Consider the following 17191-nt stretch of genomic DNA (forward strand, 5'->3'; position numbering starts at 1 on the left):
ACCGCACAGCGCCAGCCATTACAGCCCTCGCACGATCGTTTTATAGCCAAGACAAAAGTGGGGTGACAACGTGACATTTATGAATCACTTTGCCGACGAGTACCATTTGTAATACGAGCTGTGTTTTACCGATAATACGTTAGCTACAATAACGTTAATATTATGTGTTATGCAAGAATATAGGTAGTATAATTTTAGCATATCGGGTATTAAAGTCAAACATAAAAATCGTTTAATAAATAACATTTATTACATTTTGCATTGTAATTGCATTGCATTATATGCTAATAAGACTACTTAGCTAAATGACCTTACTTAGTTCAAAACTGATTATTACATCTATTTGAATAAATTACAAAATAGAACAAAATATTCTTAACTTTTTACAATAAAATTATAAATTAAAACACATAGTATTTGACGCAAAAGTCATATTCCATTATATTCGACACGAACTTTGCACTAGCAATCATCACAATATTGTCCATTCCGTTATAGATCCCATAACAATTCGATTTCACTTTCCCTTACAACAACCAAGCTGTGGAAGGCGTTATAACGCCAGCACATCTCTCATAGCTTCGACTGGAGTGACAAACTTCGTGCTAGCTATCAGCACAGTATTGTCCACCCCGCTCGTGATCACAGAGCGATGTAATCGCTTGCATTCTTCGGCTGTGATTCCGCCGACCACGAACATTATGACTGTTGGGTTGTCAAAGGGGTGCTTCGAGCTGCGAGGTTTCTTACTTGTTAACAAGCTGGAAAGATAATGTTAATAAAATAAAATCAGCATACACATTAGCGAATTTAAACTCACTAAGTGAAGATCATCGTGAGGAAACACACACAGGTTTCCTCACGTTTCAAGTGGTGACACTTGTTTCCGTTGAAGGAAAATATCGTATCTATAAAAATTAAGAGGTAGAGACCTCGGTACAAAGGTCTGCGTGGGGGGTACCTCACTCTCATCTAGCAGTCGTCAAATGGCAGTGATATTACAAAAGATCCTAGGACACGAAAGTGGACAACGCGCGTATGCCACCTCTGGCGTCGTTTGGCTGCGGTGACCACTTATCATCAGGTGGGTTATGCCTTTTTAACTGCCTTTTATACTAGCAAAGTATAGTACTGACTTGAGGCCAGTCCGCAGCAGAGGGTGTGAGTGCGGACGCGCGCGGAGGTCGGTGGGCGGACGCTGGTGGTGCAGCAGATCCTCCAGCAGCTGCTGCGCCACGCCGCTGCAGCCGCTGCCGCCGCCCTCGCGCGGCTGCAGCACCGACCTGTACCTGACCGGATAAGAAAAGAGATTAGTAGCCAAGGGCTGTAAGGCATCAATTGCAGCCAGAGATATTTAGCCTATAGTTCGAGGGTGCAAGTGATGCTTACACCCGAGCTAACTACTCTGCTTTACAACTCGATTGTGAAGTAAGTAAATAAAAATGTAATTATAAAAAAATCCCAAAAACAAACAATATTTATGTAAAGTAAAAGTTTTCTATTTCCGCCATTTTTCATTAAAAAGAAAAAAGTAAAGAACTTTTTAATTTTTATTTTTTAATAACGAAATTGAGCTTCGATATCTATTTAAAATTGATAACTATTATATATAAACGAAGACAAGGCTGAATAGCGAAGCGACCTCTTTGGTCATTGGGCTGAATGCATGATGTATTAGTAGTAAGAGTTGAAGTGTTTTTTTTTAATTACTTACCGCCCTAGAGCTTTTCTAGCTACATTATTACTCTAGAGCGCTAATTGATCACTTACAAGCCCCATTTGGGGGTAATAAGGACCTACTTACCGAACATGAGAATATTTTAAGAAACAAACATGATCTTTAAACTAGGCACTGGAGTCTCCTTTTGAGCTTCCTTTTGATTAAAATACACCTGTGCCGTTTTTATTGTTATATATATATTTTTATGATTCAGTACCTCAGACTAATTTATTCATAAGACTCGATCAAGGTCGAACGCACTCGGACCATTTCACAAAAATATTGTGACGTTACACGGACAAAGGTACCTTATGGATGATTTTTAGTTATGCACATTTCTGTAATGTGCTACTCAAAATTAATTGAAAAAAGTGTCTGAAAGGCTTGATTTCCGAATTAATGCTTTAACGTTTAACGTTAAAACACCAAGAAATATAGACGACGGACGAGTGTAACTACATAAGATAGAAAATTTCCATACAACTTCACAACCCAATCCGGCTAATCTCATACAAAATGACAGATACATACAGATGGAGCCGGGCACGAGTCTTTCTTGTACGAGCGAAATGGAAGATATTTTATTTATAGCTTTCTCTAACTGCGTTTAACATAATTTTGTAATAAGACTATAACTGACTTGTTCAAGCTGCTCCTCATCTGCGCCACGTCCTTCAGCCGCGCCACGAGTTTCCCGGCGAGGTCGTCGCACTCCTCGGGGGAGGCGAAGCCGGCCTCGCCGGGGAACAAGCTCTTGTGCTCCTCGAATATGGCAACACTGAGCGTCTCCTGCAGGCTATCCTCGTGTTGCTTCGAGAATGACACCTGAAAAATTAGGTCTTCTACTTAATATCTCTCTCATTTGGGCGTTTTCCCGTTATTTCCACATCGAACGTTATTTATGAAAGTGATGTTATGATTAAATACAAAAAGGGCTTATTATTGAATAATATAAAAAAAATCGTGCGTTCAATAGGATATGGCAAAGAAAAATGTGACAGAACGGTTAACATCAGACAGGGAGAAGTGGTTGAGGCTGACATGCTGTACAGCGAAGCCACATACAAATTTGTTGGCATTTTGCAACCACTTCTATTATTGATAATAACACAACTGATAACAACAATACTGAAAAACATTATATAACCATTGTGACCATTAAATTTTACAAATAAATGTAAAAAAAAGTACGACATACCTCGGTGCCTGTGAGTGAATACACATGAACTGTCAGTGCCAGGAGACTGTCCAGAGGCAGCTGTCTCTCTTTACGAGTCTTTATTAGCTGGCTGATCTGCAAAGCGAATTTTAAAAAAATCATCGTGTTCAACAAAGACATAGAAAACCAAAGACAACTAGCGGGGCGTAATCAAATGTGATTTGTATACAATTTTCGATCTATCTAAACTAACATACAAAATGGCAAGATAGGCAAAAGATTTTAGCGGTTTCTTCTCGTGTATTTCTAATAAGCGTTCCTGCCTGTATCTTGAATGAACGAAACGAATGTTGCGCGGTCTTCGCTGCGTCACAGCTACGAATTTTTGCCACTAGATGGCGGTAGGTAGTCTTAAAGTCAAACTTAAATAAAATCTTACTAACACTGTAGTAATAACACACACAATAAGAAGCGGCCAATGCAACTGGGAACAGACGAAGACGAGAGATGGAGAAGGAGAAGGACAGACCTGGTGCAGGACACTGGTGGAGTCCCCGGAGGCGGCGAGGCTCTGCTGCACCTGCCGCTCCAGGCTCATCAGCAGCTCTATCTGCGAGCGCCGCGGGGACTTCAGCGTGTGCACCACCGCCGCCGCCTGCTGCAGCACCCCGCTGTGGCGGGATATCACTTCGTAGTTGCCTGAGGAAGCGGTGGTGGTTAAGACGCCCTATGGCCCGAAAACCCAGGTTCGAATCCTTGAGTAGTACACATGATATACCAATCTGACTCATGTATAGTAGTTTTAAATGAACATCACTTGCTTCCGGTGAAGGGAAACATCGTGAAGAAACCTGCACTCTGGTTGGTTATCAACTTATGTGTGAAATGGAGATGGCAATGACAAACAACTGTGCCAAGACCTTCTTCAGGAATCACACAATCTCACAAAATCCATGCAATATATTTTGAGTTTATTGTGAACAGACAGACACAGCATAGGACTTTGTTTTATACTATGTAAGGATGACAACAATGTAGCATTTTATGAAAAAAGAGGTTACAAATGAACAGATTGAAACAAGATCTAAGCAACATGTCGCTTTCCTACTATTGTCCTATATATTTCAACAGCACTCATAGATAAATGCTAATATAGAATTAAAGAAATATAATTCTAATATTTCAACAAGATATAGTAAAAGTCCAGCTCGAGTTCACAGTTTCATTCAAAATTAATAATTTTAACACACCTTTCGAAGCATTGACAATTTTTTCCACACTCTGCGGGGTGACTTTCATCAAAGTCTTGGGACTGGGCGACTTCTGCACATCAATCTTGGACAGTTTGTTGTACAAGTCGAACATGACTTCCTTCTGCGACTTGTTGATCATGTGCTCGAAGGTTTGGACGCAGCCTTCGTCGTCAGCGTGGAATAAACACCCGGGTCCTAGTTGTAAGTCCTCTGATATGTTTATGCTGAAACATGCAATAATAAATCTTACTCATTGTTATTAAGGAGTATGTGTTGTCTGATGTTTAGAGCTTTTGATTGAAAAGTTGATTTGCTTGCTTAGTATTAAGTAAATATGCGATTTCATTCGATAACTGTTTCAAATGTGGTAATGTTTAGCAAAAATAATAAATCTTTGCCTGGCGCAAACCTACTTCCAAGGTGATAACTGAAAAAATTGCATTTTACACTCTCGCTAGTATATCGCTTAACTATAAGGATCTGCTGTTATTATTTATATGTTTTTAAGAGTTTAATAAATGATTCATCTATCTAACTAACAGGCTCAGGTGAGAGAGAGATAGCATTTCAAATTTTGCTTACACATTAGCTTGACAAAGTGCTGACATGTCCACAGCTACTTCATTTGAATGTCCCGGGAACCTCGGCAGCACCGCCATGACTTTATCTAGAACTGACTCCATTGTATGACTTGTGACTCCACATAGATCTAGGGTGCGGTCGATAATGATAAGTGACGCTGGACTTGAACAGTTCTGAAAATAAATTAACTGTATAGTTAAGGGCCTGTTTCATCACTATCTGATAAAATATTATATTGTAATCTGACAGATTAACTAACTATTAAATAAATCTGCCTGAAGTTACCAGCTAGCCCTATCAAATACCTGTTAAACATACGTTTTTAATGATACTATAATGTTCAATCTATACTATGTATAAAGAGGTAAGTGTTTGTGAGTTTGTATGTTTTAGGCAGGTAATCTCTGGAACTACCAAACCAATTTCAAAAATTCTCTCACCATTACAAAGGTACATTTTCATGATTTCTATAGGCTATATTTTTTCTCAAAATTCTGACGGGAGCAAAGCCCCGGTCAATATCTAGTATGTTATATGTACACAGTACATACATATCAGAATCAGAATCTCTATTTTATATTACCATGCAGGCATGTCATCAGATGGTGCATAGTCACAGCAGCCTATGAATGCTGCAACACCAGGAGTATCACACCCGTAGATGTAGGAGAAATTTAACTTGCAAGATTTGATTACAGACAGACAAACATCAGAACAGGTGAAACAGTGTGAAAAGATAACTAAATGCTTGTGCAAAATAACACAATTTCAATTAGTACCTTTCTTCTTGCCAAGCATACTGGAGAATTCTCCAACACTCCAGCTACCAAGGAACTAAACGCTCCCATATAGAATATATCCTCTTTCAAATTCATGGAATCAAACATGCTGTTGATGCCCGAAGCAAGTCTCCTCACTTGGGACCTCTCATTGCTTGACAAAGTATACAAGTCCATGGATGTTGACTCCGGCATCAGTTTCCCATCAAAAAGCGGGTACAATTTCTGATATGGTGGAGTTAAGAATACCACATTTGTTGGTGATATAGTGAATATTGGTATGTGCACGACTTCTGTCATACATTGCTGGAAAGAAGCATTGACATATTATACATATAGTACCAATGTGAGCAACTGACTCAATGCCATCAGGTACCTATTATTTATTTGTTTAACGTAGAACAAATAAATCCTGTTGTTGTATTCTACTGTACTTACATTATTACTGAAATAAAATAAATTTATTTATATCCTATTTATTGATTTATGACATAATTTTGACAAACTTTTAAACATACTACTGCAATTAAGTCTACAAATATCACTATTTAGACTTACAAACATTAACAAAAAAAGGAACTACGAATAAATTAAACCATTATTTGATTATTTGTAAGCACAATTTAGAATTGAACTTACTGTTTTCCCAATGGCATCCTGCAACATTCCCTCCAACAGTTTTGTCGCCTCAGCCGGAGCCCGACCTGCTGCCACAATGTCGCTCACATCTTTGCCCTCATTGAGCTCCAAATACACCACATCCAGACTCACACATGAAATGAGGATGCAATGAATGAAGTTACTATTGCGGATAATTTCACACACCGTTTGTAATTGGGTAGATGTGGCTTGTGTGATGAAAACTGCTTTCTTGTGCTCCTTTTTGGAAGTCTGAAGACCATTCAGAATCAGCGTAAGGTAATTGCAAAAAAGCTCAGAAACTAGGTATTTGTAGTTCATTACGGGTTCAACTCATTGGGTTTCTGTAAGATGCATTTTCTATCAAAAGGACAAAAGTATGAAGTAACTTTACCTCAAAAGGCGACAACGTTTTGACAGAGACAGCACCTCCTAATAGAAGGTTGAAAAGCCCACCGTCCCAGTGCAAGCATTCAGCACTGGCGTCGTCCAGGAACACTGCAGCTCCGATGATCCTGTTGTATACTTCGGACCACCAGGCTTTGCTGAAATCTCTCACGGAAGTCGACATTATGAAGTTTTCAAATAAGTATTTATGTAGTCAAGAAAATGCACGATTACATCATTGGAATTATTAAATATTTTTACATCCGTTTAATTAAAACGCAAGCAAAAAATTGCTGAAAATCGAAGTAAAATACTTGTAAGTGTAGGTACAAATGTAGGTATTTTTTTAGTTTTTGCCGGAAAGTGACGTGACGTGCCTTCTTAACGTCAAAATTGACAGGAACGTCATCAAATGAGTTTTGAACTAAAATAATAAAACATACAGCCGCCAATCTATCCAGCCAAATAATAAAATCCATTTCTACACAGAGTCTGTGCCAGAAATGTATATAGACCATTTAGCCTCAGGCTAATGGCTAAATGGTCTGTGATTTCTGCCCACAAAAATTGACTTTATTACAATGTAGGTAAGAAGCCAAGAACGTTATTTAACGTTTTATAATCCGTTTCTTTAACGTAAGAATTTATGTTGTTAATTATTAATTTGGGTCAATATATGGGTCACACTCAGAATCGGCTCCCAACAAGAGGGCTCAAGTTACCTACTTGACTTTTTTGGTGTAAACTCCACTTGCTTCGCTTTGTCATTTTCGTAGGTTATAATAAAACTAGGTAACATAGATATAAGAACATTACAATGAAATGTTCTTAAATCTGTGTTAGGTAAGCTTATTATACACTTGACTTCACAAAGCGAAGCGAGTGGAGTTTCAACCAATAAAAGCCAATAATGAGTCGATCCTTGGTGTGAGCCATATTATTACAACAAATTCTTATGTTAGGTTATACCCTAACGGATTTAAAAACGTTCGTGGCTTGTTACCTGAACCTACACAGGTTTGTTATCCTTATTTCAAAACAAAATACCTATTAAAAATATCTATATTTTTTTAAAATAGAAATAGAATTAAATCTATTCATAGCATACAAACTTATATCACATTTTATTCTTAATAAACATAAAGGGTAAAGTAAAAGACTTGTAGACATTTTAATTACAAGTTTTATTTACTTATCACATAGAAATTTAGTCTAATGGTGTGCATGAGCACTCACTAATTTAAGCATAGTGGAAATGTTGCCATGCCCATTCATTCATTAATGCACATTCTAATCTTCATATCCATTGGGCAGAGCATTGACATGGGGGTTGTGGAACAGAGACTTCTGGCCATCACCCCATGGGAAACGCTGAAATAAAACAAAAAGGTATTTTATAAAAATTATAAGACTAATAGGTAATTTCATAGGTAAAGTGAAGAATGCGTCATTTAAAAATTAATATCAGCGAAATGAATCTGTAAAATGAATTAACTATAGAACTTTCAATGCTACCTGATATAAATTCATCAGCTGTAAAAAAATGCCTGTCTATTGTTCAATACATTTTTTTGCCTTTTGGGGTGGAAGCCTTGAAGTCTCGAGATATCTCGCGACCAAAGGGCTGGACGCTTTTTGGTCAGAGGCTAATCATTATAGTGCAAATTGGCAAAGCTCCAGCCTTTTGGGTACTTCGACGCAGCACAACATGCTTGATGGACTACATAATATATGTTATGGCTAAACCCCGAAGTATGGCTACACAGGTCTCATTGCAGCCGTCACAGTAACACCTACGTCTAGATTATTTTCAGCTAGATCTAGGTTTAGCTATTAACAAACTTAAAAACTCGCTTCAGCTTTATCCTGCTAGTGTTATAAATGGTTTAAGATTTTACCTTAGTGCGGATACGCATATGCTCATAGGGTACAAACGGTGGGCGCTCATGGTGACTTTCCTGGTGGGCCAAATATGCATTGAGCATGCCAAGACCAACAGCAGGCAGCGCTACAAAGAATGACAGGTTCTTCCACAACTTCCAACCACCTGCGGCAATAACATAAATATTTATTTCCTCTACACAAGAACTTCTGGTTAAACTAATAGCTAATTTGCACACATTAGGTTGATATTGCAAACCCTGTGAATAATATAATCCCTGAAACAGATCCTATAGGTCACTAGGCCCCTCTCTCAGAATACTGGTAGGCCACCTTAGACTTTGTGTCTGTTAAACTGTAGATAATAATGAAAAAAAAAAAGAAAATGAAAAAAAAATCTTAAAATTAAATTATGGCTGTTTGATAGGAGAACAATAAGCTGACCCCAGATTTTATACAGTAGCTGATTAGAGAGGGGCGGAGAGCATTGTACATCATGATAGTTTTCTTGTCTGATGTGTTAAATTTGAAGATAAATTTGCATAGACCAGTTTTCAGAGACCAAATGTGATTTAAATGATAATGGTGTTAAATAATGTTTGTTTGTTTGTTACCTCTTACACATTATCTACTGTTATGAAATTTGGTATGTGGGTAGAAAATAACCTGGAATAACAACACATAGGGTACTTTTTATCCCGAAATTCCCACGGGAGCAAAGCCCTGGGGCGCAGCTAGTGTTGATATAAATGAGCAGTCAAGGTGAAATTAAGTTGTAGGTGTAGGTGAATTGTGTCAATGTGGGAAATTGTATCATGTGAGGGAAGTTTCAGTAATTTTGCATGCATTTTAAGTTGTGCCTTGTGGAGTGTAAATTTAAGTGCTTTACTGGTATAACTATCCTTTGTCACTTTTCCATTTTATGAAATTAAATGTTACATGTGAAGTAAGATACCTATTATATTGTACATCTCCTGTAACAGATTTACCTATTTTATTAAAAAAAAAATTTCAAGCCATTAGATTTAATCAAAGGCTTCTTATTAAATTGTAACTTGACAAGACCACCATCATATCCACAAAGTAGTTTTAACCATGGATTTAGTAAGTACTTGGAGTACCTACTAATTCCATGGTTTTTACATATGCGACATAACTAAGAAATAGGTTTTCATAATAACATAGGTAATAAGAAACTAAGAAATATTCTAAAGTCAACCTTCAAGGAACAATATTGAGTTTCAAGAAGGATAGATAAGGTCCTATGAGGTTATGGTAGTTACATAATTCCAAAAACAAAATATTTAAATACGAACCTCCATGTCCGCCAGCGGTCGCAGCATGGGTTGAAGAACGAGCATTCGTTTTGAGGTAAGAAATTGCTGCCCTTTGCAGGATTGAAGCCATGTTGAAGATTTTTGACTCGCAAAAGTTATTGTACAGATTTGATTCTACACAAATTTTACACAATCTCCGTCAAAAAATCCAATTGTCAAAATTGAAATACAGTTTGACGTTGACGTGAAACTGTCAATGTCACTGAGGTTCCAAATTCAAATCTACTTACCCAGGCAAAGACAAAGAAAACTAAAACGATGAGATAGAGTGGCCGGCCATCGTATCAGGACACTTCCTTCCCGGCATCAAAGTTGCAAAATGGGCGTAGTATTTTAAATCCGGGTACACGATTAGAGGTACATGATGCTCTGTCTGTATTAATCTTAGCTCTCGTGAATATCGCGGTTGATTCGGGAGGTAACAAAACCAAAATCTTTTGGTTCATCCAAACCACATTCGTTAATCTATTTAAAACTTATCAAATAGGAAAGGTGCCAAAACATATTTCATTTTAGCAGTGTAGGTATTAAGTACTCACCCATGATTTAGCTATGTAAGTAAATGATTAGGCTTTAGGCAATTGTATTTAAATATCAAACAAAAAATAATGTATATATAACACTCATATTTTTTACTACCTACTACTTAAATATGTCATTACACTAAATATCGTAATACAAATTCTGATAAAGATAAAGAGGCGTACAAAGAGTTTAAGAAATTGGTTAATGTAGCATTACACAACGAAAAAACTGCATACTTTCGTTATAAAATAAATCGTAACATAAAAGACTCGCGTAAGCTTTGGAAAAATATAAATCATACCGTAAATTTCAAAAAACAGTTATCTGACTTGCCCGATGGTATCTGTGATCCTGATGTCATCAACAAGTATTTTCTTAATGTTCCGGGGAATTCATCCAATGACATGTCTCATCTAATGCACTTCTGTTTCAATAGATTTGGACAAGCTGTTTTTAGCCTTGAACCAGTAGATGAAGAGACCGTATTTAGAATCATAAAGCAAATTACCACTAAAGCTCAGGGTTCCGATGAAATATCCTCAGATATGATTTTACTTACTTTACCACGTACACTTTCCGTTATAACAGCTTTAGTAAATATGTCCATTGAGCTAGGTGAATTTCCAAATTTATGGAAAAATGCTATAGTTAGACCATTGCCTAAGGTAAGCAACCCTAAAGAATTGAAAGATCTTAGACCAATTAGTATTTTACCGTATCTGTCAAAAGTATTGGAAAAAGTTGTCTGTATCCAAATGGCAAAATATCTAATTGCGAATAATATACTGCCATCTAAACAGAGTGGATTTCGAGCTGGTAGAAGCACAGCAACGGCACTTCTCAATGTGGTTGACGACATATTGGCAGGCAGGGACGTGGGTGAGGCTTCCATTCTTGTATTACTTGATTACTCCCGCGCTTTTGACACAATAAACAACACGTTGCTTCTAGCTAAGCTTGTTTTCTATGGTTTTGATGGCCCTACTATAAAATGGTTTAGTAGCTACCTTTCTGATCGATATCAAAAAGTTGAGGTTACAAGGAATGATGGCACTAAGCTATCATCTGAGTATACTTCTGTGGTTAGGGGCGTTCCACAGGGGTCTATTCTGGGGCCTATACTCTTTATTTTGTATACAGCAGACTTACCAGATCTTATAAGAAATAGTGAACATCATTTGTATGCAGACGACTTACAAATTTATAAGTGTTTTAAGCCTGCTGAAGCTCGCTTTGCAATTCAGCAAGTAAATAAGGACTTGGACACGGTAGCCGAATGGTCAGATGCAAATGGTTTAGTACTGAATCCCAATAAAACTAAGTTTCTCGTACTTGGCACTAGAACTCAACTAAGCAACACTCACATTCATAACCATAGCTTAAATATAAAAGGTGTACACATCGAACAAGTAGATGAATGTAGAAATCTAGGAGTAGTTATGGATAGCAAACTTCAATTTGAAAAATATGTAATTGAAGTTGTAAAAACATGTTACTATAGGATTAAGGTATTATATCAAATACGAGAATATTTAAATAAGGAGACGCGAATTTACCTATGTGAGGCTCTTGTACTGTCTAAGCTGAATTATGCGGATGTTGTTATTGGAAACTGTTTACTAGCTCGAACTAAAAAGTTAATCCAACGTGTGCAAAATTCATGTGCGAGATTTTGTTTTACCATCCCTCGTCGTACACACATATCCCCCTATCTGAACAGAAACGAACTCCTGAACATGAACTCCAGGCGCACGCTTCACTTTGCGGTTCTTCTGTTTGGCATTATTCAGAACAGGTGCCCATCCTATTTATTTCATAAATTGGTTTTCTCTGCCCGTGCTAGAAACCGAAATTGCCTTATTTTTCCAAGACACAGGACCGCTGCTTTCCGTGGCAGTTTTAGATACGCTGCAACCAAGTGTTGGAATAACATTCCTCCTCCCATTAGAAACTCTCTAACTGTAAAATGTTTTAAGAACAAGCTAAGGGAGCATATTCTGCATTTGCAAATTAATAACTAGTTGCAGCATTAACTGTATTTTGCGATATTACGAGTAAAAGGTGATTTGTTTTAAATTTAAGTCTAGTATGGTTATAAGTTGTGTAGTTGTGTATAAGTTGTGTATGTATATTGTTACCGGTATAAAGATTTAAATGTATAAGTATTGTGGAGTCTATATTTTATTTTTTATTACTTTATTATTTTTTTATTTTTTATTTTTTATTATTGATTGGTATTCGCGGAAGATCAGCGTCGTGGCCGTCAAGCGGCTCACGACACATGCTGAGCGAAGGCCGTTTTGGTTCATGCCCGGTAAATTAAACATGTGTCTGTAAAACTGTTAACCATGTAACCAAATAAACGATTTTTCTTTCTTTCTTTCTTTCTTTCTTTCATTATCTGAAGAACTAGACTAGTAGGCTACGGAAGACATTTTTCAGGTTCTATAAATTTGAAATAATATACATACACGTGGTTAAAACATTTATTTATTTAATTAATTAGGTACGTATTTATTTTATTTCCAACACACATGTAAAATACTTATTTCAGTGCTATTATACATTAAATGTATGCTAGTGACATAAGACACGATTCCGGAATAGCTTCCGGAATGTAGTAATAACATTTGATTTTAGATATTATTCAAGGTGTGACTTTCACGACTACCTTATCTTTAATGACTGACTTGTCGCCTGCACACCAACCATAAAGCTATATAGTCAACCTGTGTGCAGGTTTCCTCACTATATTTTCTTTTACAGCAAGAGGTGATCTATAAAAACTACTAAAGATGACTCAGATTTGTCTACATGTTCATGTGGCTCAAGTAGGATTTGAACCGTTGACCATGCGATCATACACGGGCTTTCAACCACTGCTCTCACTGCTATAGTTGCCACCGCTTCTCTTTATATCCTACATAAACTAGTGAGAAGACATTTGTTCGAAGGAAGAGAAATCTCCTTGGCTTAGTAAGCGTAAACTTTCCCTTGATATTTCTTGCACGTTTTCGGGAAAGTAGCTTTTTAATATCGTTCGTGGGCTCATCTGAAACATAAGACAATTAGTTATTTATTATTTACTAGTAAAGATTTGTGTATGATTGTACCTACCTATGTTCTTTTAGATATAGTAGGTAAGTATTTTGTTTATATTTTCAATATGAGGATTAATACATACTTACAAACATAGATGCATGCAATATCACGCCTGTTTCCCATGGGGTGATTAATAAGATCAAGTATACTGCCACCCGAAATTCACTCACCAGTCGTCACCAGTTGACGTTAACTTTAAACTGCGCGCCGCCGTCATTTAGATAAAATGGTGTACTTTACGTTTTACTGCGCAGATTACCGTTAACGTCAAAGACTGGTGCAACCCACCATTACTCTGAATTAGGCTACTGTCCCGTTTTACTAGTATGTGTATTGTGTACCTATCTCCTTTAGGCAATAAATATTGACAAAGTACCTACTGTACATTTTTAACCTTTTTTTGCCAAAACTACCTATCATTACCTTTTTTGCCTTCACATGTTCAAAGTTGAAGCCCATGAAGTATGCCGACTGTTGCATCTGCCTGAGGCTTCTCATGCGGACCTTGGGGTCACGCTCCAGGAGCCTGGTCAGCAGTCCACGGGCAGCCTTCGGGAGGTTCGCCGCTGTCGCTGGCAGCGTCCCGGGAAGAAGGCGGGTGGAATGGATTCTGTGCTCTTCAGAACTGTAAATGTTAATTCAATACAGTTAAGATTGGATATTTTGTCAAAATCAGGGTACCTAATGACAAACTTAGACAAAATGGTAAAAAATATGTAAGTTACTCTAGATAGTATCTAATAAGTATTACTTATGCTAATCATTGTGATAATTCATAGACTGTAACAATACAGCTGGAATATTATACGGAGATTTAAAGTTTAATAAAATAATCAATACATATAATAAAATTGAAGAAAGGTCAAATTTGTACATTGAATATATTTTTTTAATTATTCATGGAATATACATAGTTACTGATATAGATGACGAAAATATAGTTTTGGAAATTTTTGTCAGTCTGTCTGTCTGTCTGAACGCGCATCACTCGAAATCTACTGGCCCGATTTGCTTGAAATTTAGTATGTAGGTGCCTCATATGTATACCGGGTTAACATCTTATATACATTTCATTCCGGTAAATGGTCAGGTTCCCGTAGGATAATTGAAGAACTAATTATGAATCAAAAATTCCTCGGAATCCCGGGTTAACATCTTATAGATATTTCATCCTGGAAAATGAGGAGGATCCTGTAGGAAAATTAAAATAACAATCCACGGAGCCGATTTACTTTAAAATTTTGTAGAAAGGTGTAAACAGAATATAAACAAATTGTTTTTATCGATTAAAGTCTGATATGGATATAATGGGCGCAGTATGTATCAATATATCAGTATAAAACTCTTCTGTTACTGACTGACTGGCTGACTGACTGACTGACTGACTGACAGACAACATACACCCGAAACTGCTGGGCTGAAATTTGGCATGTGAGTGTAGGTGAGCACTAAGAGAGGATTTTTGGAAATTCTACTCCGAAGGGGGTGAAAGGGGTGAAATCTGTAAATATGAAAGTTCTACTCCGTTGAAGTTAGTGACTTGAAAATTTTGATTTTGGTTGTTTACAACAAATTATTGAATACGTGTTTCAGATTTTTCTGAAAATTAACCCTCAACCCCTTCATAAGGGAGGTAAAAGATTGTATGGGACTTAATACAATTTTCAAGATAAAAAGCTGAAAATTGGCAGACTTACTTTTTGTAGCAAATAACAGTAATAGTAAATACAATAAATGTTTAATTTACGTTTGTGGTTAATAAAAAACCGGGACGTAAAACGTCATGGAAAATGGGACGGCACGCGTTGCAGAAAGCGGGAGTGGGAGTCGGAGCGGGAAATGGGAAGGAGACACGTAGTGGGAAACAGAACGGGACACATTGCAAAAAACATGATGGCACAATATGTAGGAAACGATACGGGATATTTACTTTACATTACATAGCAGGAAGCGGAATTGGACAAGTTTGCAGGACGAGACACGCAGCGGGAAACAGAAAATTGAACTAAAGATGAGAAAAAATGCGAATTTGAATCATATATGTTTACCAGTCTTACAGAGTACGCGATAAAATTACTGAGATTTTGCTATGAAATTCACGCGGGCGAAGCCGCGGGCAAAAGTAAACTCAAACCAAAAATATGTTTTGACGTCACATTGTAGTTGTGTCATTAAGTATTATTAGCATTAAGTATTATAAGTAGTAAGGGTTTGAACGAGTGCAAAAATGTGTGCTATTATTTTTGTCATATCTTTGAAAGCATGTAAATTGTCATTATTACAGTATTTTTTTCACTGGTAATTCTAATAATATAAGGTTTTTCGATTACATATAATCACTAAAATAAAAGAATGTCGTTATTTATACATTTTTAGAAATTCAGCAGGTATCTACTAGTTAGTACATTAGTACATAATATACCCAAGTTTAAATAAACGTCCAAGACACAGGGCAATGTAACGAAGTTCATTTTTTCATATTTTATTTATTTATCTTGGTCTTATCGGAGATAGAACAAATATTCGTATTATTGCCAATTGTAATAACAAAGTTTCCACTACAACGAAGCCTTGTATATTTGAATAATTACAAGTGAACTTTCTTTACCTATCAAAATTTTCTTTGGCTCTTGAGACGACGACATTGTCTCTTGCTATGCCCACTGCTGGCGTTGGATACTGAAACAAATAAAAGAATAATTTATTTTTACTCTATGAAGTTTTAAATTTAAATTTAATAAAATGCATAAAAAGCTCCCAAAAATCAACTGTTAGATACTGTACCACGAAAGCAGACCGTGGCAGTATGAGGAACTATCAATAACAGATGACCGCGTTGATGTTTCCAGCGACAGTAGCGCCACGTTTGCGTGAATTGTACAGATAAATAAACTATTTAAATAAATAGTTGTTTTTGCACGAATCACTATGTCTTCTCTACTCTATTTTCAATTACCTATATTTAATAAGCGTTATTGTATTTTTCCGTTGACGTACATATTTTACGGTCACTATCGTTTCTCTGTTATTCGCAGAGATTAAGTACGACATTAACGACGTTACGTTTCCGTAAGTACTTAAGTTAAGATTTTTTTAGGGATCCGTACAAAAAAATAAATAAAAAAACGGAACTTTATATGATCACTTGTGCGTCTGTCTGTCCGTCCGTCTGTCACAGCCAATTTGTCCGAATCTACTGGACCAAATCAGGTGAAATTTGGTAAGATGGTGTAATCCTACGACCCAACATATTGTGTGCAGAGTAAATAAATATTTTTTTCAAATAACGGTACTAATTTACGGGGGCTAAATTAGGAAATTAAAAACTATTTTTTGCATCATGGTGTCTTGTATCAAATCAAAGGGCTCGACAAGAGGATCTCAAGATATAGTTTTGTTAGTATTGTAAAATAAACAGATTCGATGTTATTCATGAAAAAGGACGAAAATTTATCGTTCCCCCAAGCAGGTTCTTTTTCACGTGCGTTAATGAAATAATGAGTATTCATCAAAGCTATATGTATAATAAATATTTAAAACGATTTAACACTATACATTCCTAATCAGTGTTGGTTCCTATCATGCCAAAATGATACCAAAATTTTCTTTATAAAATTTTACTCAAAAGTGATTACGATGGGCAACATTTTTGTATTTTATTGTGGCAGGACACCTGAACACCTGAAGAACCTGTCGAACGCTATACTTTGTCTCCCGGCGTTACCTGGGATTATTTAAAAAGACATAAAAGCTGGGGCTAAAAATAGCGAGCTCCTTAATTGCACCGCAGGAATTTACTGCATTCTTAATGATTGTGAGTTTACTCA

At 36.6% G+C, this 17191-nt stretch overlaps 3 protein-coding genes and 1 long non-coding RNA gene across 4 annotated transcripts in view; 1 reads left to right on the forward strand and 3 right to left on the reverse strand.

Annotated features, from left to right (window-relative positions):
• Positions 1-228: 228 nt before the first annotated feature.
• Positions 229-6883, reverse strand: LOC128674630 (sec1 family domain-containing protein 2-like). Its single transcript, XM_053753337.2, has 10 exons — positions 6527-6883; positions 6133-6384; positions 5494-5799; positions 4715-4887; positions 4130-4356; positions 3409-3578; positions 2919-3014; positions 2361-2545; positions 1137-1289; positions 229-761 (listed from the first exon to the last, which is right to left on the reverse strand). Exons 1-10 carry the CDS (start codon positions 6701-6703, stop codon positions 554-556), a joined length of 1947 nt encoding a protein of 648 aa, XP_053609312.1. The 5' UTR covers positions 6704-6883; the 3' UTR covers positions 229-553.
• Positions 6884-7679: 796 nt separating this feature from the next.
• Positions 7680-9889, reverse strand: levy. The gene is made up of 3 exons (XM_053753347.2): positions 9717-9889; positions 8418-8566; positions 7680-7890 (listed from the first exon to the last, which is right to left on the reverse strand). Exons 1-3 carry the CDS (start codon positions 9805-9807, stop codon positions 7810-7812), a joined length of 321 nt encoding a protein of 106 aa, XP_053609322.1. The 5' UTR covers positions 9808-9889; the 3' UTR covers positions 7680-7809.
• Positions 9890-12359: 2470 nt separating this feature from the next.
• On the forward strand, positions 12360-13930 carry LOC128674638 (uncharacterized). The gene is made up of 3 exons (XR_008405186.1): positions 12360-12768; positions 13029-13238; positions 13813-13930. It is a non-coding gene; the product is annotated as an uncharacterized LOC128674638 (long non-coding RNA).
• The window catches only part of S6KL (S6 Kinase Like), a 59418-nt gene continuing 54961 nt past the window's right edge, over positions 12735-17191 (reverse strand). Inside the window, exons 8-10 of the mRNA XM_053753341.1 lie at positions 15973-16043; positions 13788-13989; positions 12735-13314 (exon numbers count right to left, since the gene is read on the reverse strand). Coding sequence (XP_053609316.1) covers positions 13192-13314; positions 13788-13989; positions 15973-16043 — 396 coding nt within the window. The 3' untranslated portion in view covers positions 12735-13191. The remainder of the gene's footprint in view (positions 13315-13787; positions 13990-15972; positions 16044-17191) is intronic.

This window comes from Plodia interpunctella, chromosome 13, assembly GCF_027563975.2.
Source record: "Plodia interpunctella isolate USDA-ARS_2022_Savannah chromosome 13, ilPloInte3.2, whole genome shotgun sequence".
Lineage (NCBI taxonomy): Eukaryota > Metazoa > Arthropoda > Insecta > Lepidoptera > Pyralidae > Plodia > Plodia interpunctella.